Source organism: Ceratotherium simum, chromosome 29, assembly GCF_057802395.1.
Source record: "Ceratotherium simum simum isolate JZ-2026a chromosome 29, ASM5780239v1, whole genome shotgun sequence".
NCBI lineage: Eukaryota > Metazoa > Chordata > Mammalia > Perissodactyla > Rhinocerotidae > Ceratotherium > Ceratotherium simum.
The window spans coordinates 730,105-753,195 of record NC_141928.1 but is presented as its reverse complement, the minus strand read 5'-3'; the positions used below and the strand labels follow the sequence as shown (position 1 = coordinate 753,195).

Sequence of the window (23,091 nt, the reverse complement as noted above, 5' to 3'; positions counted from 1 at the left end):
GCCGGCTCTGTCCTGGCTTCCACGCCTCCTGGCTTTGGACGTCTCTCTTTCTGGCTGACCACTTTCCTGCATTTCCTGGCCTCTCTCTGGCATCCATTCTAACAGTAACTGCTTCCTGCGTCCGGCTGGGGTCAGGTCAGACAGACAGTTGGTCGGGAGCCGCCAGCACTCCTGGGGAGGTGGGGGACAGGCCCTGCCCCTACCCAATTGCTCTGTCTTCTTTTTCCATGGCAGCCACTCCAGGGGTTCCCAGTAGCCCAGCCCTTGCCTGCGGGACCGCTGCCCTGGGTCATCTTGGAGCCCCTGGCAGGACCCTCATGCAGCCTCCACACGCACACCTGCAGGTCCTGGAAGCAGGCAGGGAGGGTCAGCTGTGCCTTCTTTCTCATCCTGGCCACAAAGAGGCTGGAAAAGATGTTTCCACCCCTGAAAGCGTGCCTGGGGAGGGCTGTGGGGACTCCCAGGTGACAGCATTGGCCAGCCAGCCACAGTTAGCAGCAGTTCCTGTTTGCTGAGCAGAGGTCCTGGAGCAAGAGGCTGCAGCGTCTGCCCCTTTGTTTATAGCTCTGACCCCACGTGGTGGAAGGACAACTGTGGTTTTAAAGTGTGTCTGCTTCCTAGGGCTCTGCCCAATGAAAAGGAGGCTGGCGTGTCCTTGGCCACACTTGGAGCCCCTCACCGGCAGGCAGGGCCCCGGCTGGCGGGTTGTCTGTGCACAGAACAGCACCTGGGGAGGAAGGCAGCACGACCACCATGGCCCCCCTCGAAGCCGTGGGGCTGAGCAGGGCCTGGCTTCCTTTTGTCCACACCGGAGAGAACACTGTCTCTCCTGTGAGCAGCACAAAGCCTTCCCAAAGGTGTCTTTCAGAAGAGAGGACCTCAGCGAGCCATGGGCAGGCTCCCCTGGAGGCAGCCACGTACCCCGGGAGTGCCCCAGTGCCCACGCTTCACAGGCCAGCTGGACTCTCCACCGTGGGAGACTTTAAGCAGATTGCAGGGACAGCGACTCATTCCCCCCCCCCCCCCCCCCCCGCCCAACACAGGCTAACGCCAAGAACAAGCGCTACCTTTGATTCTTCAGCTGGCTCCCCTCTCTCCTGCGGGCAGCAGGGCCCTGGGTGGGAAATGGAGGGCGGCCCAGGCCTGAGTTTATTCTCCAGACACCCCAACAATATCCAAGTTCTTGTAGCAACTCTCCCTTTCACGGCCAGGCACCCCCAGCCAGCACCCCAGCCTGCTGGCCCCTGAAGGCTCAGGGCAGGCCTTCCCACGCTGGTCTGGGAGGGCTGGGTGGACACCACCTTCCCTCGAGCTCACATGCATCAAATATTCCACTCACTTCTGCTGGTGTCTAAGGACAGAGCTGGCACCAGTCTGGGAGGCCGCTGGGGGACAGAAAATGCCTGTTCATCAACGGAAAACCCTCAAGGGCAGGACAGAGCCAGACTCGCCAAGCAGGAGCACAGAAGGCACAGTGGGAAAAGCTTCCAGTGCAGGAAGGGCACCGTGTCTGTGGGACGAGTGTGGCTGCCCGGCGGGCCCACAGGGAAGCTGACACCCTCAGGCCACTGCCAGAGGGTTGAAAGCTTTACAAGAAAGCTTTACAGAGTTACCTTGTAACTCTGAATCAGGCACAGTTCAAGCTTCCTGCGGTCCTGGCAGGCTACTCCTGCTGAGGATGGGTGTCCTCCCATGGGTCCTGCCATGCACCCCCTGCCCATGCAGGCCCCCCGAGGGCATCTCAGGTCTGAGCCGAGTCTCTGCTCATCTCTCATGGGCACCGGACAGACCCCTGCTCCTGCTCCGCTCTCCTCACACACGGGGATGCTGGCTGACACTCACGTCTGCTCGGGTCTGCTCTTCCGGGAGTGGCTGGCTCTGGGGGCTGGCTGGCCTCTTTGGCTCCTAGGTGCCACCAGAGGCTGGAGGAGAGAAAGGGGTCTTTTACTCGTCATGAGTAAGCAACTGTGGTGCTCCCCAAAATTTAAAAGATATCCCTCCTGTGCAGCAGGTGGTCCAGCAGGAACCCACAGCAGCCCGGGGGGAGACTGAAGAGGGGCCTGGTCCCTCCAGGGACCCGAGGCTTCCCAGCCTGGCGGGAGAGCGGGAAGAGCTTCAAGGAGAGTCTTCCATGCGGAGGCCTCAGCTGCTTTGCCAGGGAGCAGAAGAGACGGGCTGTGGGCGGGTTCTGGGTGCTCTCGGGGTGGCCCCGGGCTCCCCGTGCTGGAGGAAGTCAGCCCCTGGCCCCCCGCACATCCTATATGTGACTGACTTGGCGTGGCAGTTGCGTGGAGCCCAGAGCCTGTTCGCCAGGCTGTCTTTAGGTGAGAACAAGCTGAGCATTGTACAGTCTCACCCACCAACGGCATGTTGCAGCCTGACCCTCGTCCCGGGTGCCAAGCCCAAAAAGAACCAACAAACTTCCTTTTAATATAAAAAGACCAATGAGAAATTTATTTATAAATTCTTCACGTTGGGCTACCAGCCTATATCGTACACTCAGGAATGTGCTGCAGACTTGTTCGAGTGGTCACACCGGGACCCACACACAGCTTCCATACGAGCCTAGAAAGTCTTAACATTAATTAACATAATTAAAAAGGTATTTGCATCTAGGAAAAATATACAGAAAAACTCCTTTTGGAGTAATCTGTGCCTCAGTTTCAATGTCTGCTTGTTTCACCGACATTATCAATATATTCTTCTCACACAGGGTCTCATAAAAAGCCACAGATGACTGCCCGAATCTGACTAGCCACGCACAAAGGGCCTCCACCCACCTGTGTCCTCAAGTGCTCCCCATTTTTGCACGAAGGGTCAGCACCACTTCTACCCAGGGGAAGCCTCATTTAAATTTGAATAATTCAGCCTCCCTTTTATTTCTCGGGATCAAAACAACAAGGGGTGTGGGGTTGCATAGAAAATTGGAACTTCGGAGACCAGGAAGGGCGCCTTTCGAGACAGAAAGTGACGTCTCGAAGAAGCGCCGCCTCCGGCCCAGGTCCTAGCGCGGCCCCTCCCGGCGGCCCCTCCCCCGTGGCAGGATTTTCGGACTCGAATTGGGTCCTTGAAGCTCCGGGAGGCTGAAGAGGGGCGAAAAGGTCCTTCAACTCACTCAGCAATTAGCACAAGAGATTCACAGTCTTATAGGTATTTTATAAAAATATAAATATGGATACACTGTTGCCTTCACAACGCTGGATAAAACGCCCTTTAAAATTGGGTTTATAACCAAGATTAAAAAAATACACCTAAAACTTGGCTTAAAATATGTTAATATTTTATATTCTGTCATAAATGTTATGACATTTAATCGTGGCAAATCCATTTACTTTTTAAAAAAGTGTGCAACTGACTCTTAACTATAATAGAACCCACTAGAAAAGATACGGTCCCCTCCACGCCCCCACATCGCCGCCACACCCGAGCACCCAGGCTCCCGCGGAAACCCTGCAAAACCAGCAGGTCTGGGGGAGGGTGGCCTCTCACGGGAGAGGGCGAAGGCAGGCCTGGGGCTTCCCGAACTCACACGGGATTGTGAGTGAGGAGGGGAAGGGGGACGGAGAGGAGGGGATACGGCTGAGGAAGAGAGACAGGAGGCAGAGGGAACAGCACGGGAAAACCACCAGGCTGGGCGGTATTTTCAGTGCAACCAAGAAACGACAGACTCAAGTTTTTAGCTTTAAGACTAGGAAAAAAACGCATCTCCCCCCAGATAACCACTTTGACCACGCACAATATTTTCCAAACAAAAATCCAGGCGCACAAACTTCACCCACAAATATACACACACGTGATAAATAGTTTAGAACCCCAGTAACAGCGGAGCGCCTCCTCGGCGGCGGCGGGTCCGACCGCGGGTCCTTCCACCTTCGGGAGAAAACATTTTGAGCGGAGGATCCTGTGTCTCGGGATTCCGAACTTGCTGGTAGCGAGACTCAAATTTCAAAGGGGCTGCGGCCCGCGCCCCGCCCCCACCCGCGAGCCGGCGGGGGGGCCGTGGGAAGCGCTCGGGCGGGTCCTGGCGGCCGCGGGGGGGCGCGGACCCCGGGCAGCGGGCGCCGCGGGCACGGACGCGCGCGCCTGACTCGTCGTGGCCCGGGCGCCGAGGGCCGGGCGCACACCGAGGTAGTTGGCGGGAGGGACAGCAGAGACGACACAAGCGGGGCCGGGTCGGGGCGCGCATCACCGGCCGCTGCCCGCGTACTTGGCCTTGGTGATGAGATAGAGCACGATGTCCTGGTGGCCCCCGAACGCGGCGATGTGCAGCGCGCTCCAGCCGTCGCGGTTGGCCAGGCGGATGTCGGCGCCGAACTTGACCAGCAGCTTCACGAGCTCCAGGTTGCCGTCGATGACCGACTGGTGCAGCGCCGTCTGGCCCTCCGGCCCGAACGAGTTCACGTTGAACTCGCAGTTGGTCATGTTCTGCAGCAGCGACTGCAGCTCCTGCGTGTTGCCTTTGCGCACCGCCTCCTGGAAGATGCGCTGCGTCTGCGGCGCCGTGCAGGTGGACAGCTCAGTCTGGCTCATGCTGCCGCCAGGCGCGGGCGGCGGGCCGGGCCGAGACTCAGCGCGGGCGGCGGCGGCGGCTGCGGCTGCGGCGCGGGCCCCCGGCGGTCTCGGGGCGCGCCTGGGCGCATGGAGGGCGCGGCGCCCCGGGCCCCGCACGCCACCCCTGGGCGCTCCGGGCGCTGGGGCCGGGGCCGCCGCCGTGGGGCCCCTGCCGCATCCAGCCGCGCCCGGCGGGCGGGCAACGGGGGCGGGCGCTGCGCTCGCGGGGGCGGCCGGGTCGGGGCGGCGGCGCCGCCGCGCGCCCTGCGGGTCCCTGCTCGCTGCGGCTGCGGCTCCCACAGAACTCCCACGCGCCTCCCCCCGCGCCGCCGCTGTCGCCCGCCCGCCGCGCAGGGGCGCCTTTTACCTCCTTTATATTTGCATAACAATGGGCGCCCGTGACGCGCGCGCCGGCGGCCGGCCGATTGGGCGGCGCCCACGTGGGGGCGGGGCGTGGGCGGGGCGCGCCCCGGGGGCGTGCCGGGCGGCGCGCTCCGCGGCAGGGGGCGCTGGTCGCCGGCCGCGCGAGGCGGGGAGCCGGTTGGCCATGGGGGACCCTTGCTCTGCCGCCGCGGTCGTCCCGCCCACTCTTCCTCCGGCCACGTGGGGAATTCCAGGCTCCCTTCGTGGACAGACCGAGGCCGGGACCCCGTGCCGAGCGCGACCCCGAGGTGGCCCCCAGGGCACCCTCCCCTGGGTGGGGGTTCAGGGCATCTCAGACCTCAGCCCGGGTAGAGACCCTGGGTCTCGCTCCGCGCTCCCGGAGCGACGGCCGCGGACCCTCCGCGTCCCCAGCACGCCAGCCGTGCGCGGCTAGGGGACCCGCCCAGCCCGGCCCCGGGACACACGGCCCACGCGGGTGACAAATCCACGCACTCTTCGGGCGTGTGACCTCAGCCACGCGGGTCCTTCCCGCGCGAGGGCGGCTCCCCTGGCTGCCCGGGTCACCCCATGTTTGCCCCCCAACCTGTCTGCCATGAGGAGCTTTCAGCCCCGTCCTGATGAAGCTGGGGTCTCTGGAGGGAAGCCCGGGGCCGGGGCGGGTTCGGTGGAAGCTGGGCAGTGGGGAGCAGTCAGGACCTCAGGGCCTGCCTCCCTCTCCTGGGCCACCCCCATCAGCATGAACAGGACAGGTAAGGCCTGGCCAGGTGAGCAGCCCCAGGTAAGGTGCCAAGGACTGCTCTGAAGGGAACTCTGAGATAACTCATTTCCAAACTGTAAGCCCATTTTGTATTGACACCTCCCTCAAATTCCCTCATTAGGAGTTTACGGTTTACAGCCCGGCTGTGTTTGCTGGAAATTAAGGAGGAATGATTCTCAGAGCAGTAGGCCCTGGGCAGCGGAACAGCACGCAGGGACTTGCATTCCTTCAGAAGCCGGCTGGGAATTCCCGAGGAGGCAGCTCTGGGCCTCAGCTGGGGAGACCACCCTGTTAGGCCTTGTCTGGGGATGGACTCCCGTGGGTGTCTGCCCCATGCCCTCCATGCCTTGAGACCCATGTGGGTGTGCCCCCACCCTGCTCCATGCTCTGGGAGGGGCACAGCCAAACTGCAGGAAAAACTGGGCAACGCCACCCCAGGGCTGTCCACCTCCCGCTAGCTGCCCTCAGACCTGACCCTGGCTGACTCCCCTGGGGTCCTCCTGGTGCCCAGGGTTGCTCTGGTCTTCCTGAGGCTGGTGGTCCAGCCATTCTGCTCAGACCTGCTCCCCCACAACCCGCCCCCCCCCCACACACACACTGTGCACATGGGTAAGCCCAAGGCTGAGCAGAGATGGGAGCCCGGAACCAGGACCTGTGCTCTGCAGGCCCAGGGTGTGACCGGAAGATGCCACTGCCATCGGGAGCCCCTACCTCGTCCCGCTTGTCCTGCAGGGATGTTTCCTTGGGCTCAGTAAGGGGGCCTGGGATCAGTTGATGCTGGACTGTGAACACCTGGACCCTGACCATCTCCAGCACCTGATCACCTCCAACCCCTGGCCCCCCCCACCCCCCGCTGGCCCAGGGACAAGAGTGTGGGTGCCCTGGGAGGCTGAGCCAAGGCCACACTGGGCCCTGTTCACCTGGGCCCATCTTCACCTCTGGTCAGGGACCCTTGGAGCGGGTAAGCGTGTGCCCCTGCACAGGGCTGTGACCCCCTGGGCACACGCCACCCTGCTGCCCGTTGCTCCCTGGAATGGGGCGGGGCTGGGCTGGAGGGCGGATGCTCTGAGAGCATGTTTGGGTGGGCAGGAGTTCCTTCCTGGTCACATCTGGGTTTTTCTTGTATCTGCTGAGTCCCAGACGTGCCCAGGGCCATCCCTGGAAGGTGGTGGGTTCACAGACAGGCCCCAGCCCAGGTGGGCTCAGGCCCCCCGGCCTGGAGAAGGGCATCTGGAGACCCGCTGGGCCCGGGAGCAGAGCCTGGGAGAAAAGTCCCATTCACACCCGCAGCAGGCGTCAGGGCAGGCAGACAAAGGGGCCCTGTGAGCTCAGTGTGGGAATGCGCGGCCGCCACCACGGGCCATGAAATTGGTGGCTCAGGCGCCCTGGCAGGGACAGGGACAGGGTGGCTGGAGTGGCCACGGGAGCCTGGCCTGAGGTTACCGCCTGCTCCACCCAGGGTTCGGAGAGAGGGTCAGACAGGTGTGGGGGGACCTGCTGCTGCTGTGCGGCCATCACTCGAGCCCCACCCCCCACGCCCAGCGGCTTATCTCTGGGGCTCAGGTGACAGCCACACTGTCCACGGGGAGCTGACAGGACGCCTGTGGCTAGTGTTCCTCCAACGTGGCCAAGTTGCTCTGGTCCACACCCCATGTCCCCAGAGTTACCCCATTGGAGGACGTGAGGGGGAGAGGGTGTGGGGGGCACCAGCTCCCAGGAAGCGCTTCCTAAATGTTTGCTGAAGGAAGCATCCAAAGGATGACATTTGTTCCGAATGCCTTGGAGGGAGGGAGGGGCCCCTGTGCCAGGCCCTGCCCAGGAGCTTAGAGAAGCCCCCCTCCCGTGTTTGTGGGTTCCTTGGCGTTGTCGTCACCTCCACAAACAGGCAAGGAGTTCACTGGCTCTCCAGGAGAAGCCCCCAACCTGGGATCTGAGGGGCACACAACCCCCACTACAAGGCTGGACCCTGTCCTTCTCCTGGGGGCTGGCCCAGGGGTGCCACCTGGAAGGTGATGGCGGGGTGGAGGCCAGAGTTGGAGAGGGTCCCCTTCTCCCTCCAGGGACCCTCTTCCTTTGGAGGTTCAGAGCAGTGGGTGGTGGTGGAGCAATGCAGGCAGCTTGGGGAGCATTCTTGACCTGGGCTGGGAAGGTCTGGGTGGGGCGGCTAGGAGAGGACAGTGGTGAAGGGGCGGCTGGCCAGCGCTGGGCCGAGGCCTGCGGCCACCTTAAAGGCCTAGGCAGGGGAGGGAGGGCGAGCGGGCAGGCGGGCAGTGGGGGCGGGGCTTCCAGCTAATTCATTAAAATGTGTCGGGGAGCGTGGGAAAGAGGAGAGTGTTTCTTCCCAGCAGCCCAGACACCTGGTAGAAGGGCCGAGAGAGGATAGAGATCAAATAACAAACACTCAGCCCCGGGCCAGCAGCGGCCGGAGCAGAGGAAGGACGCCCGGGCGGAACTGCAGCAGACAATCGCTGCCGCGGCTCCTGCCCACCCGGCTGGCCGCTCAGGGCACGGCCTGGCACCGGGGCCACAGCCCACCCTGTCCGCCTGGTGTCTGACCCCTAGCTTGATCCTGGGGCCGAGGGAGGCACTTTGGGCTGACCCCTGACGGCTCAGGACCTGCGATGGGGGGCTGGCGCCTGGCGTGGGGGGCCCCAGAGCCAGGGTAGGCTGGCAGTGAGCATGTGGGCCCAGAATGGGGGTGTCCCCAGAGAGACACAGCCAGTCTGGGCAGCAGACGGGTGGGGAGGTGGGAGGGCAGGCTGGACAGTGTAGAGGTGCGGCCATGAGGACCTCGCTGAGAACAGGTCCTGGTTAGCTGCCCTCTCCTCTTTCTAGAAGTTGCACAGGGCGGAAGGGCAGAGTGGGGCTGGGGCTGGACCTGCCTGGAGAGATGGGAAGGACACACGGTCTCCCGTCTTCTGAGCCCGAGGTTCCCGGCCTCTTGCTGGCTCCAGCCTCTGTCTGTTTGGGGCTGGCTGCAACACCAGGGTCTCGGGTCAGAGCAGAGTCTCCAGGATGTAGCTGGCCTGGGAAGTGGGCCTGGCACCCCCAGCTGCTTCCTCTTACCTCTATGGGGGAAGGAGTGTGGTCGGGGCTGCCTCCCCAGGACAGGACATGGGGCCAGAGGTCACGCTCCTGGAAGCAGCACTCCAGCCACAGAGGGTCGCCACCCCGGTGGGGTGCAGCTCACCTGCTCACCTTGGCGCCTGACCCTCAACTCAGCAGGGCCCTTGGGGAGGAGGAAGGCCAGGGTTGCCTGCTCTGCCTGGGCCAGCCAGTGGACCTCCATCTTTGGAGTGGTGCCCTGGCCCAGCTGCCCCGGGGCTGCTGGGGGCTGAGTGGGCTGGCGCTCCAAGGGAAAGGACGGGAAGTGGAGTGTGGCAGGATCCTGTGCAGTCCCCTGCACAAGCCCCCACCCCCACGGGGGCTGCACCCCTGGGGGGCCAGGGCAGTGGCCAGGAGCCCAGGGACGGGGCAGAGGCTGGCCTGGCATTGCCGATGCCCACCTGGGCCTGCAGGTGCGTCTGCTCTGGGCAGAGGTGGCAGCCCCGAGCCAGCCCCCAGGTCCCAATAGCCCCGAGGCTTCCGTCTGGGCTCCTCGGCCAAATCCGAGCTGGTTTCCGCTCCAGGCAGGAAAGACAGGAAAGGGATGTGAGGGAGGGAGGGGGCGCATTCCTGGGGGGTGAGCCAGGAGGAGGTGGCGAGGGCAAGAAAGAGTCTGGGACCAGGCCGACTGCTCGCAGAAGCCCCTACCCAGAGCCCCCTTCCTCTGGCGCCCCTCTCCCCGCTACGCCTGGCACTGGTGCCCTCAGCCCTCTGGTGCCAGCAACAGGTCTGAGCCTCAGTTTCCCCCAGAGCAGGTATAGCAGCAGCTACTTCCTGAAATTGTGAGGACGGAGGTGCAAACACACATGTGTGCAGGGCACTCCCACGTGGCTGTGGTTGCTGGTTTCTCTCACGAAAGGCCACCCAGGCCTGACCTGGGGGTGAGGGAAAGGCCCAGGGGTCAGGCCCTGGCCAGGGAGGGGGCCCGGGCAGCAGACTTGGGGAAGCCAGCCTCCCCTCCAGGCTGTGGCCTTCCTCCGGGGTGGCTGCTCTGCCTCCCACACCTGGCTGGGCTAGGGCCTGGTCCCCAGGAAGCCCCCAACCTGGCCTAAAGGGCCCGGCCCCCCAGGATCCCACCATCCACGCTCCCTGGAGTTGGGGCCCTGGAGGGTCTGGAGGCCGGCCTGGCGAGGGCCCTGGGACCTGCTGAGGGGCAGCAAGGACGACCCTGTCCTGCCGGGCCTGGAGGCTTGTGGCATGTACTGCCACTGCAGGGAGGGTGGGCCACCCAGCGTACGGGGCCTGTCCGCCCCACCCCATCCCTCCGGGCCCACTGGGCTCCAGCCGACTTGGGGAGCCACCTCGGTCCAGCCCTTGGGCCTTTGCCCAGGCCATTTCCTCCACCGGACGTGCCCTTCCCACCTCCCGCCCGCCGCATTCCTGAGCACCAGGCAGTTCTCCGCTCAGGGTCTGGGCATTCTGACCATGTGGAAACCTTCATCCTCCCAGACAGCCTGGGGGGCTGGGCCTCAGGTGTGTGGATGGAGCGAGGACAGGAAGAGTCAGTGGCTAGCTCCCACCTTCACACTTTATTGTCGGCTGCCCGGCCCGCCCCCAGGGGCCTGGGGCCCAGTCCTCATGAGGGGCTGCGGGCTGGGCGCGCAGGAGCCAGGGGCACTGTCCAGGACCTCGCGGAAGTTCGCAGCGACGCGGCCCAGGTGGGAGCCCTCCCAGAAGACCTTGCCGCAGCCAGCGCAGCAGTAGAAGTGCTGCAGCCCCGGGCGCCGCAGCACGCCTGCCGGGACCCCGGCCAGCTGCAGCTGGGCACCGTTTCCCAGTGTGGCTGGCGCGCTGGCCCGCAGGTCCGATGCCTCCAGCCAGCGGCAAGGGGGGTCATAGGTGCTGTCCCCAGGGGCCTCCGCTGGGGTGGAGCCTGGACAGGTGGAGGCAGCCACCCTGAGCCCCGGCCTCTCGGCATGCGGCCCCCACCCCACGCCAGCAACTCCTCCCTGTTTCCCACCCACCCAACCCTCTGCCTCATCTGACCCAGAAGCCCCGGGTTACAGACCACTGACCCCGGGCCTCCACCCCTACCCAGGGCACAGGGTCCAACCCTTCCGAGCTGTCTCCTCTGCTGGGCCAGGACCCAAACCCCGTCTTTGGGTTTAGGTGCCAGGGGCCCTGTGTGTCCTCGGGGGGCGGCCCCAGTGCTCACCCGGCTCCTGGGCGTCCTTGCTCTGGGTGGCCTCGTCACCTGTCAATCAAGGACGTCAGGGACTCCCAGGACAGTCAGCAACCCCAGCACCCACCACACACCTCCAAGTGCCCAGCCTCTGCCCCATCCCCAGCGGAGAGAGCAAAGGGCAGGAGACCAAGAACCTTCGGTGCCAGCCCAGTCCCCTCCCATGGGAACTCACACCTTGGAAGGTTCTTGGGTCTCAAAGGTCCTTGGGAAACATGTTCTGGACACGAGGATTACGGCATTCGGGGGCCTGAGAACGGCAGCGGGCGGGGCGGGGGTGGCCCATCTGTGGCGATGAGCAGATAAGCCCACTGCCAAGCAGCGTGTTTCGTAAGCAGCCAGCACTAGGGTGGGTGGGGACCCAGAGGACCCGCCGGAGCTCAGGGTGCGGGGAGAGACCCCGGTGTGTGGCTCCTTCTGACCCTGTGAGGGGGCCTCACCCCCACTGAGACACAGGGAGATGACGAGGCCGCTGGCAGCTGAGGGCCCAGTGTGGGGCCGAGGGCAGCGATGGCTGAGGAGCATTGGCCAGCAGGTGGGAGAGGTCCTCCCCAATCCTGCTGACCCTCGTAATTTGCTCGGCAAACATTCCTCTACAGATGGCTCCAGATGAACTGCGGCAGGGGCCTGAATGGATGGGCTCCTTGGAGCCCAGCAAGGCCACGACCTCCATCTGGCCTCCCTGCCTCGCCCTAGCCCGTCTGGCCCCAGCCCTTACCCGGTGACCCCAGAGACACCACACAGCCCACAGGGGCACTGCCTACCACCCCAGGCCAAATGCGAGGCTCTGGGCGGTGTGGTGGGGGCTCAGAGGGGGCTGGAGCCTGGTGGCCCCAGCAGAGGGCACTGCTCACGTGCTGCTCCCCCCTTCCCAGCCTCGAGCATGTCAAGGCCACACTCCAGAGAGCGGAGAGCTGCCTGGGGCTGGACACAGGCAGTCATGACGGCTCACCCACCATGTGGGTGGCCCGGAACCTCAGAGAGAGGCGGGAAGGACAAGGGCAGGATCCTGAAGAGGCACCCGCTGTGCAAGGGGAGCCTGGCCTCGGGCTAACCACAGAGAGCGCCCCAAGCCACCCTTCTCTGCACCCCATCCCTGCCCTCCACTGAGGAGGGGCAGCTGGGGCCCTCCAGGGCCCCCTCTGCTGGGACCCCTCTCTCTGGAAAGTGGGGGAGCCAGTGGTACGAACGGCAGGCCCATTCACTGCCCCAGCTGCCAACTTCAAATCTTGGGGTGCCCTGCAGCCTCCTCTTTCTAGTCTTACAAAAAGGGAAAGTGAGGCTGGGTCCCTGGGTAGGACCTGGCCAGGTGGGGAGGCACACATCTGGTGCTTGCCCGTCTTCCGGTCTGCCCAGGCTCGTCTATGTCCAGACTGTGTACACGGGGACACAAGCAACTGTGTGTGCTCTTGTGAGTGTTCCTGTGAACGAGTGTGCATGGTCCTGCACGTGAGTGTGCATGTGTCTGTGAGCGTGCATGTGTGTCTTTGCATGCAGGGTGCACGTGTGTATGTGTGTGTGTGTGCCGGTGTTGAGCACGGCCCACTGGAGAGCGAGTGTTGCACACCACCCCAGCGGGGCCTGAGTGCCGGAGCCTCCTGGTCCCCTGGGTCGGGGGCCTCACACTGTGCAGAGAGGGCTGGGGCCGAGGGGCCCCTTCCTAGCCGCGAGTGCCGTCTTTCCACCTGGCGGCACCTTGCCATCAGCCCCCTGGCCAGCAACCTGCTGGCCATCCCTGCAGTTTAGCCCCAGAGCACCCAGCAGGTGGGCCGCCACCCACAGACCCCACCAAGCCCACCTGACCCTGTGGGGTGCACTCACCTGTGCTGCTGGGGCCCTCCTGGTGGCCAATGAGCCCCATGAGCTGCTTCATCATGTCCTTGGAGACCTTCAGGTACTGGTCACAGTTACAGGCCTGGGGGCGGAGGAGGTGCTGAGGCCAGGGGAGGCTCCCTCCATCCCCCCACTCCCAGCCCCATGCTCCCTGCAGCTCTGGGTCTGGCCAAGGTGTTTCACGGAGAAAAATGACACATTCCTTCCTCTTCCCGCAGGACCACAGGGCACACCACCTCCTGGGAGCCCTCCCTGACTACACCAGCTCCCAGTGGGCCCTGGGCGCCCTCTTCCAGCTCCTGAGACCCTGCAGGACCCCGTCATCACCCGGCTGTCCTCCCCAACCCCAGAGCCCGTGAGGGCAGAGCCATGCCTGGGTCCCCACTGGGCCGGACCTGGGGGACGCAGGGCCCAGCTTTCAAGGGTCAGGGTGGGCAACCCTACAGCTGCCCTGACCCCTCAGCCATCTCAGGGCAAGCCGGGGCCATTTCAGTGTCCATGTTTCTTGACAATGCATGGTGGCTGCCCTGCCTCAGGAGCACCAAGTCCGTGAGGGGGCAGGAGTGAAGCTACTTCTGCTGCTTTGCAGAGACCTTGTCTAGGACTTGCAGTGGACTCCCAGGAGGAGCTCAGCTCAGCCCTGCTGACCTTACGAAGACCCTGGGTGTGGGGGTGGGGGTTTGTGGGGTCCATCCTGCCCTCCCAATGCGGCCACCCCAGGGCTGCCCCGTGAAGGTCACTGCCCGGCAGGGAGGCGGGTCTGGACCCCAGGATTCCCAAGGCGAGGCAGGGAGGGCCCCGCGGGAGGGCAGGAGGGGCTGGGTGCCCGCTGAGACCCGGCTCCCAGGCAGGTATGCGCAGGTACCCATGGAGACAGCCCTTCTGGACGTGGGAGCAGCCTGCGGGAGGAGGGCGAGCCAAGGGCAGGACCTGGGGGGTTCTCAGGCTGCAGGGAGGAGGGGCCCCTGCCTGTGCTCCTCCGGCCCCTCCTGGATGAGCGCCAGCGCCCTGGATGACATGGCTTCCGGGGCGGGTGGGTAGGTGGCAGCCACAGGCTACCCTGGAGCTACAGGGCGTGCCCACGTCAGGGGCCCTGCCCTGCCCCCACCCGCCCTTTTCCCACGGGCCTTTCGACACCACTACCTGTGGCCTCACTGCTCCACCTCCAGCATCGCAGTTGGCTGAGGGGCCGGGGCCTGGGGGTGCTGGATGGGTGGGGCCACCCCTGCTAGGAGGCCCAGGCTAGCTGATCCCCAGGCAGGACCCTCCTCCCCACCCCTCTGGGGGCCCTCCTGTCCCCCTGACCACCTCTCCCAGCCAGACTCTGGACTGGCTTTGGGCACAGGGAGGCTGCTGTGAGCCCTGCCTTCCTGATTGCAGATCCAGGGGGCTTCCTGGGACAGGAGAGCAGGCAGAGCCCTGGCTGCAGATCTGGCCTGTGGTCACTCCAGGTCCAGTTGGGGAAGAAGCTGAGAACAAACGGGCAGTCTAGTCTCTGGCCGTTGCCCTGGGCTGCCTGCCACAGAGGCCCATGCTCTCCCTGTCCAGGCCCCAAGGGGACAGTGCCAGCAGGTGTGGGAGGGATGACACAGTGGCAGGAGAGTAGGGTGGGGTCATCTGTGAGGGGTCTGCCAGACTTCCCAGGACCTGGGGCCGGTGTGCACATCTGGGCGGGGCCGCCAGCTCATGCTGAGTCACCACATGCAGACAAATGCCCAGTGCCCTCCGCAAGGACCTGGCCCCACCCTCGGGAACCACCGGTGCTGGTTTTCCCACGGCGGCTGCCCACTCTTGGGCCTTGCTGTCACCCTGATAGGCCCTGGGAGGCCCTGCCCGCCCCCGGCTGGAAAAGCCGGTTCTGCGCCTGCTGGCCCCCCTTGCCCTGTGTTTCCCATCCACAGGAGGGCCCAACACCGAGGGCCTCCCTGTCCATCTCCTGCTCTGGGGTCAAGCAACCCTTGCCTGACCATCCACTGTGGGCAGGCAGCAGCCACCCCTCAAGGGAGGCTGTGGCCCTGCCCTTGGCCAGGTACAGGCCTGGCCTCCCTGACACTGAGGGAGCGGAGCCTCTGCCCTCCCACTGTGAAAGGGGGCTCCGGAGGTCACACAGCCCTCAGCTGGCCAGAACCCCACACCAGGGTCCTCCGTCCTCACACTGCCCCACCAGGGGGCGTGGGCAGGCGGCCTCTGAGCCATGCCCCTCCCCCGAGTGGAACGTGCAGACCCCAGCCTTGGGATGCCAGTGGGTCTGGGCAGAGACCAATAGGTGGTGGTGGGGGGCTCTGGACAGGTGTGGTCCCGTGGGTCCGACCCAGTCTCGGCACATGCCATCTAGTCTGAGAGCCTGAGGGCAGGGCCGGCCTCCACGCCCCCCCAGCCCGCTGGGTGGGAGGGGCCTGGTGAGTTGGGGGTAGGAGGGGCTGGGAAGGCTCCTGGCTCCGTGGTCCCAGGGGTCTGCCTGCGCACCTGGTTCCCATGGCTCCCACTGCTCGGAGCCCACGCTTACCGTGCCGCCTGACTCAGGGCACAACCAGGGACTGCCTGGGGCATGGGGGCGAGGCTGCCTCCCATGGGCTGGGCCTCCAGCAGGGACTGGTCCTGGGGACTGGTGGGGCTCGTGGATCCGCAGCCAGGCAGGTCCAACCTGGTGGTCCAGCCTCTGCAGCCCCCTGCTTCCCCAGACCCGAGGAGGGTGGGAAAGGGCTGCTCGGGTGCACCCTGGCACACCACAGCCTTGCTGGGCTTCGCGGGTGTCTGAGGAGGGGCTGCAACAGGCACTGGGACACCTGCCGGTTCCTCTGAGTGAGGCTGAGACTTGGCGGGGGGCAGCTGCAGTGGGCCTGCTCTCAGCGCTGGGCCCAGGAATCCCAGCCACACTTGCCCAGGGGAGTGAGCTCGGTCCGCAGAGCCAGAACCGAGTGAGGCAAAGTCACGGCGTCTGTCCTGAACCGCATGTCCCCAGGAATGTCTGTCCCCACCAGTCCCGGGTGCATGGGCCACACATGCCTGCCCTGGTCTGTGGGCCTGCAGGTGTCTGCTGCACACGCACGGAACAGGGGACGGCTGCCTGGTGCACAGGCGTGGGGGAGTGAAGAGGGCTCAGGGGCAGGCCGCAGCCAGGGCCCCGGAATGTGGTGGGCAGGGCCAGGAGGCGGCCACAGAGGGGTCCTTGCACGTGCTCCTCCCCCGAGCCCACCGGTCCCTCCCAGGGCCAAGGACTGGCGGCCGCCTTTAAACACCCCAAAGCCCCAACAACCCTGGGCCCCGGGCCTCCCTGAGTGGGGTGCTGAGGGTGAGGGGAGGCTGGGATGAGCCTGGGTCCCCCATGGCACAGGGCGTGAGAAAGAACCTGCGCTCCCGAGGGAGCAGGGAAGCAGGAAGTGGCCTGTCCAGGCTGGGATCCGAGTGAAGGGGCCCACTCCCGAGGAGGACTTGGGTGAGGCTCCCTGCCCAGCCAGCAAGCCAGGCCTGTGACCTGAGCTCCCCCCCGCCGGCAGGCTGCCCCGGGAATTCCCACGGCCCCCGCTCTCCCTGCCCAGCAGGCTTCTGGCACAGGAGAGGCTCAGGCCCCACCTCCCAGCTGGGAGAGAGGGCCAGCCACTCGGTATCCTGGTCTGAGGGCTTTCCACTCTGTGCCCAGACCAGGCACCAATTCCCCGAGAGCGCATGGGACCCCCTGCTTCTGAGCAAGGGGCAGGCTTGTGGAAACCTTGGCTCTGGCCTAATGGCCAGTGCTGCTGGGGCTCCAAGCATGGCCCCGCCTGCCCCTGCAGCCCCCACCCAGCGGGAGCCAGGGGATGGAAGTGAGGTCAGTCTGGTGCCCAGGTCCTGGGAAACCCCGTTCTGGGATTTCTGACCCCACAGGCAGGGAGGATGGGGGCTTGGGCTTTAGAGTGATGGGTCATTTCTTGCTCATTTAGTGCAAAGGGGGAGAGGAGAAGAAAACAGACATTTCCCCTTCCCAGCACTTGGCGAGAGAAACACCAGCATGGCGTTGAGGGGTTTCTGGCAACTTCCACGAGCACACCTACACACGGTGAGTGTCTCAGACACTCACATCAGGCGAGTGGAGTTAACAGGTGGGTCTCAGCTTCAGGACGCCAGTGTCGTGTCCCCAGGGCACTTGTCCATTTGGTCCCTGCCAAGTGCTACCCCCCACTGTCCACCCTTGCCATCCCGGGACGGGACCGGCGGGTTCCAAGGCCTCCCCAGGCTGGCTGGTCCACTTTGACTCCCCAGAGCTGCCCCAACAAATGGTGCCGGCTGCAGAGACAAAGGGCTAAGATGAAAGGTCCCTGGCCTGGGCTGTTGGCCTGACACCTCGCTGGACAGGGTGGGACTGTGGCCCTAGAGGAAGCAATTAGATTCTGCCTGCCTGCCGGCTGGGGCCTGGGTCTGCTCCACACCTCACTCTCCCACGCTGTCCTGCCTGTACCTTGTGGGGCCCTTCGCCATCTGCCCCCAAAGGTGACGTGACCCAGGAGCCGGGAAGATCCCACTGGCTCCGGCCCTGGGCACAGCTCCTCCTGGTTTGGCCTGATCTTCCACTGGAGACAGGCTCAGGGTCCAGCAAGGGGCACACGCTGGGGGCAGAAGGGCCAGGCCCCAGGCCCCAGGGAGGCTCGGGGCTGGGGATGGTAAGCTGGCTTGCACCAGGTGGGGGTGGGTGTTAAAACCCAACAATAGTGCTCTTCTGGCCCCACGAAGCAGGCTTTCAGACCCCCAGCTGGCAGCCTCCACCCCCAAAGCTCCCGGCCCTCAGGCACTGTCAGCTTTGTGCAGCTCCCCTGGGGGGTCAGGGCCACGAGTGCTGGGGCTCTGCACGTGTGCTTCTCATGGCACCCAGGTGTGTGGAGTGCGAGAGCGAACTCCCAGCATCGGAGTGGCTGAGGGTGAGTTCCTGTGAGCATGTCAGGGGCATGAACACGGCAGTGCGTGTGACTGCACGTGTCAGGGGTGTGGACACGGCCTGTGTGACTGGGCGTGCCGAGTGTGAATGTGGGGGGTGTGTGTGGCAGCGGGAGTGGATGTGACTTCACGTGGGAGCGTGTCTGTGTGAGCAGGCTGCGTGCACCCACCAGGGAGCACGGGAGCTGTGTTCCTGGGGCCTCCATTTTCGGGGTGGGAGGAGAGCCACGTCTTGGGAGCCCTGGGCAGGACAGACGTCGTGTCCAGGATGCAGCACGGAAGACAACCAGGGCCTGGAGGTGAGGCACCGCCCGCCCAGGGTCACCTGGCCAGGTCACACAGGAGGGTCTGAGGGAAGCACTGCAAACAGGATGGGTAGGCAGGCCTTCTGACTGCTTGTTCTGTACCCACTCCCCAACCTGGGTACTCAGCACCCCCCAAGCCTTCACCCTCCTCCTCCAACTGTGCCAGCCACAGCCCAGGGCCTGCTTAGGACACGCAGACCCCGCTGTGTGGGGACAGCAGGGTGGGCAGCCCAGCCCAGGCTATCTAAGGCCCATCAGGATGACACCCCACAATCCAGCTCACTTGGTTGGGCCAGGGCTGATGTCCATCCAGGCAGGCCAAGGGGTGTGAGCCAGAGGACCAGGACAGGGCCAAATCTGCCCACTCCATGTCCTCGATCTGACACAACACAGAAACAGCCCCCCCAAGGGGGCCAGGGAGAACACAGGCCCTAACTGTGACTTTCAGATAAAGTGTGGGCTACGCTTATGTCTGGGAAGGTGCTCCCTGTTTTCTGAGGTTCACGTTTAGCAGGGTTCTCTATCAATCTGTATCTGCCAAATTCGGTGCCCTAGCCCATCCAGGCTGTTAGGAAGAATAGACAGGCGGCAAGAGATGCCCCAAGTGGGGTCAGTGCTTCAGGGCCCACTGTCCCCAGGCACAAGATAGGCATGGCCAGAACCCCTAGGTCTCCAGGACCTGTGTTTGGCGGTGACCAACTGTTCTGGGTTATACCAAATAGAATCTGAGGCCAGAGGATGCCCTCTGGCCTCAGGCCCTGGGGGGAGGGTGTCCTGCCCCACTTCAGCCCCCTCAGCACCCCCCCCCCCGGAAGCACATAGCCCCCTCCCCCAGCACCCGCACTAGGTGGCAACCTCCCCCCCCCCACCCGTGGCCCCACAGCACCCTCACTAGACAGCACATTCCCCTGCCCCCACCATGGCCCCCCCCAGCACCCCCACTAGGCGGCACATACCGCCCTCTCCGTGGCCCCCCAGCAGCGCCACTAGGCGGCACATACCCCCCAACTCCGGGGCCCCCAGTACTTCCACTAGACTGCACATTCCCCTCCCCACCGTGGCCCCCACCAACACCCCCACTAGGCAGCACATTCCCTCCCCCCACTGTGGCCGCCCCAGCACTCCCACTAGGGGCACATACCCTCTTCCCGTGGCCCCCAGCACCCACACTAGGCGGCACATACCCCACCCTCGGGGGCCCCCAGTACTTCCACTAGGCGGCACTTTTCCTCCCCCCACCGTGCCCCCCAGCACCCCCACTAGGCGGCATATACCCCCTCCCCGTGGCCCCCCAGGACCCACACGCTAGGCACAACCCCCCATCCCTGAGGAGCCCGCCAGGCGCCCCCATCCGGGGCTCCGGGCACCCCCCAGCGGCGGCCGTTCCCAGACGGGGGAGGGGCGGCGGGCCGTGAGAACCCGCCAGCGGCCCGGCCGCGTGGGAAAGCGGGGGGAGGGGCGGGCGGGGCGGGGCGCGCTGGGAACGGCCCCCACCCCGCCCCGCCGGCCTTTGAAAGGGCCACTCAGGGCGCCGTCGGGATTCAAAAGCAAACGGCCACCGCCTGCCTTCCCGCGCCCGGAGATGGGGGTGGGACTGGGGAACCCCGCTTGCCCAGGGCCGCGGGGGAGGGCCGGGGTGGGGGTGGGAGTGGGGGAACCTTCCCGCTCAGGACCGCGGGGGAGGGCAGGGGTGGGAGTGGGACTGGGGGACGGGAGGGGTGGGGCTAGGACTGGGGAGGGGTGGGGTGGGACGTGGGGACCCCTCTTGCCCAGGGCTGCGGGGAGGGGAAGGGTGGGAGTGGGACTGGGGAGGGGAAGGATGGGGTGGGACTGGGGCACCCCTCCCACCCAGGGCAGTGGGGGTGGGGGGGTGGGGGGGGGGTGGGGGTGCCAGCCTGGCTGGGGAAGTTGGGGGGGTGGGGAAGCAGTGCTGGCCCAGGGGCTGCCCTGGTTGCCCCCCTCCCACAGACAAGTGGAGCCAGGTCCTCCCTCAGCAGGCGCAGGTCCTGAACCCAAGCCCTGCAGCTGGGGGGTCTGAACATGCTTTAAAGTTTTTGGGTCCTGGGGCCAGCCCCGTGGCATAGCGGTTAAGTGTGCGTGCTCCACTGCTGGCGGCCCGGCGTTCGGATCCTGGGCGTGTGCCGACGCACGGCTTCTCAGGCCATGCTGTGGTGGTGTCCCACATAAAGTGGAGAAAGATAGGCACAGATGTGAGCCCAGGGCCAGTCTTCCTCAGCAAAAAGAGGAGGACTGGCATGGATGTTAGCTCAGGGCTGATCTTCCTCACAAAAAAAAAAAAAGTTTCTGGGTCCTGTCACCTACTCAAGTCAGGCCTGCACATGGGGCCAGGGGACCATCCCTGCCCCCTGTGCTCTAGGCCCAGGGAGAGGGGAGCCCCAAAGTACTCCTCCAAAGGGCAGTGGTGTTCTGCAGATTGGGCTGGGGGCCTGGAGGAAGCAACGTCTAAACTGGGGCTTGGCAGGCCAGGCGGGAGGGTGGGAGCTCAGGCGCTACAGGAGCTGGGGTGTGATGAGGAGCCCAGTGTAATTGGGGAGGGCCAGTGAGGGCCCTGGAGTGAGCGGGGGGCTGGCAGTGTCAAGAGGAGTGGGTGTTGAGCTGAGCGAAGAAGCAGGGGTCTCCTGGCCCTTCCCCTCCCTGTCCCCTCCCAGGGACACTGAATCAGGCCAAGCAGGAGAGGTGCCCCCTCACCCCACCGCCTTCGCCTCATGCAATGGTTTTGCTGAGACTGGGGAGAGAGGAAGAAGCAGTCCCTGCTGGAGCCCGAGCCCCCTCACTTCTCTGAGGAACCCCCATAATGCACCCCTGCCCTGCCCGCTCCCCCACCTGCAGGGAGGGGTGCAGGGCTCTGCCGAGCAGACCTCTCCCTTCCCGGGTTCCTTCTCCTGAGGCCCCTCCCGTCCCTGGCTGGCCGGGGTCACACCCAGGCCACATCCTGCCCAGGGCATGGCCCCCAGACCTCGCAAGCCATGCTGCTCCCCCATGGACACCCCCTCTCTCCTCAGAGACCTTCGAGGTCTGTGCTTGTCCCCAGTGTGCCCAAAGCTGGACTCTCAGGAGAGCTCCACCCACAGTGGCCCTGCCTCAGGAGGTGGGTGGGCAGTGAGCAGGGCTGCGTGGGGGGAGGGGGCAGGAGGGCACGACCCCCCCCTCCCCAGCCCATCTTACTTTGCGCAGCTGGGGAGGGAAGGTGGCCGGGTGGGAGTGGGAGTGATGCACGCCTCCTCCCGCGGCCTGCCCACCATGGGGCACCCCGCCGCACTGGCCATCCACCCACAGGTCCCTGCTCTATCAGGACATGGATGGAGGAATCGCTGCCCAGCAGACCCTGCTCTATCACCCTGAGGACCCTCCGAGACCCGATGCACGGCTGCCCATGGCCTCCTTTATCTGCAGCCCCGAGGGGCTGGCTGCTTCTGTCCTCACACCCCGTAGGCCAGCCAGGCCAGTCCCGCCTCCTCCATCCAGGGCTGAGTGGTCAGTGGGTCTGCGGAAGTCAGGCCTGCTGTCCTGAGCCAGGCCCCATGGCCACCTGCGAAAGGGCTAACTGCCCCCTGGCTCCTGGGCCCCACTTCTGCTCTGAGGCTGGCAGTTGCTCAAAAGGAAGATGTCAGATGTCAGCCAGGCCCCTGGGCCCAGTCAGGCCCTGCCACAGACCGGGCAGGAAGGGATGTGGGGGGCCTTCCTGGAACTGCCACCCGTCCCTGCGAAAGCAGCTGTGGGCAGTGTGCGAACACATGGCAGGGCTGCTGCCAACAAAACTTTGGAGCTGAAATTTGAATTTCATGTGACCTAGCTCTGGGGCTGCGGTGTGCCACCATCTGGGGTGGGGTGTGCGCCACTACCTGCCGCTAACCCAACCCTGGCCGCGGGCCCTTGGCGTGCTGTCAGCCTCCCTGAGCGTCGGGGTCCCTCAGACCGTGACGGGGTGACGCCCACCCACCCTGGAGGCCTGGCCAGCGCCGTGTGCCCCTCGCCCTGTGGAGGGCAGGTCATCAGGCGCTCTGCTCGCCCTCCCTATTTCTTCAGAGCCCAGTGCTCGGCCGTGGCCAGAGCCTGGTGAGCGATAGGTTTAGGAGGTGGCCTTTGCACGTCTGGCTGGTGGTCCTGGATGAGTCTATGGCTGGGGGCTTCGGAGAGTGGGGTTGTGATGGTGGCCAGCCAAGGTGTGGACAGAAGGACCCCCAGACTTTGTGTTTTGGGATCGGGCATTCTCTTGCTGCCCAAGGCGTCTTAACTGACCACAGGCCTGAGAGGACAGTGCTGAGAGCGCCCGCATGGCCAGCTCTGCCTGGGGCAGCTGGTGCTTGTTCTAGAAACCCCTGCTGCCCCTCCCCACGTTCCCAATGGCCTGTCCCCAGCCGGCACCAGCTCCACCTCAGGCCCACGTCACACTGGCCTGGCTTGGTGTCTTGGCCGTGGTTGTGCCCATCCAGGCCGCCCGTGTGTCCATGCACCCGTGTGCCTATGGTCCCATCCCCCCACATGCAGCCCAGGCAGCAGGGAGCACCTCTCTGGGCTGCGTGTGTGTCCTGCGCTGGGTGCGTCTGTGCCCTGAGTTTTGACTTCAAGCGTGTCAACTCTTTGAAAGGGGACAGGACGTGTGTTCAATGTTCCGTCAAGATCTGGGGTACAGCCAGATAAGCCCTGTTCCGAGGGGACCCCAGACCGCTGATGGGACGGTCAGGAAGAAGGTCCAGAGAGCAGTGGCACTGACCGCCAGGTCCCGGGTCACCCCCATGCAGACAGACACGAGGAGAAGGGAGCTGGGAGCCAGGTGGGGACTCATACATCTGACCTCCCCGGGCGCTGGCCTGGAGGAGCCACGGCGGGTCCCTCAGCCCAGGCAGCTCCAAGGGACGACACGCCCGAGGGGGAGGGGAGGGGTGGACTCGGGGCAGAGGGCCCAGTGTGGCCTCCTCACACTTCTTGAACAGCACGGGGTGGCTTGTGGCAGGATCCCTGTGAAGCAGGTGGTGCTAGCTGCCTGCTGGAGGGCCGCGTCCAGTGGCAGCTGCTTCGGTGTAAAGGGTGTGGGTGTGGCCGAC

At 65.0% G+C, this 23,091-nt stretch overlaps 2 protein-coding genes across 4 annotated transcripts in view; both read right to left on the bottom strand.

The window, feature by feature from the left end:
- Nucleotides 1-2,425: 2,425 nt before the first annotated feature.
- On the bottom strand, nucleotides 2,426-4,837 carry NRARP (NOTCH regulated ankyrin repeat protein). Its single transcript, XM_087418711.1, has one exon. The coding sequence runs from the start codon at nucleotides 4,528-4,530 to the stop codon at nucleotides 4,186-4,188; it is 345 nt and encodes a 114-aa protein (XP_087274837.1). The 5' UTR covers nucleotides 4,531-4,837; the 3' UTR covers nucleotides 2,426-4,185.
- A 5,479-nt stretch (nucleotides 4,838-10,316) lies between these two features.
- EXD3 (exonuclease 3'-5' domain containing 3) overlaps nucleotides 10,317-23,091 on the bottom strand; it is a 106,304-nt gene continuing 93,529 nt past the window's right edge. For 2 of the 3 annotated variants that reach the window (XM_087418689.1, XM_087418690.1), the window contains exons 21-23: nucleotides 12,801-12,894; nucleotides 10,953-10,991; nucleotides 10,317-10,670 (exon numbers count right to left, since the gene is read on the bottom strand). In XM_087418689.1, the coding sequence (XP_087274815.1) occupies nucleotides 10,327-10,670; nucleotides 10,953-10,991; nucleotides 12,801-12,894 (477 nt within the window). In that variant the 3' untranslated portion in view covers nucleotides 10,317-10,326. Of the gene's footprint in view, nucleotides 10,671-10,952; nucleotides 10,992-12,800; nucleotides 12,895-23,091 lie in introns of those variants that run through there. The other variant, XR_015548895.1, reaches the window with a different exon arrangement.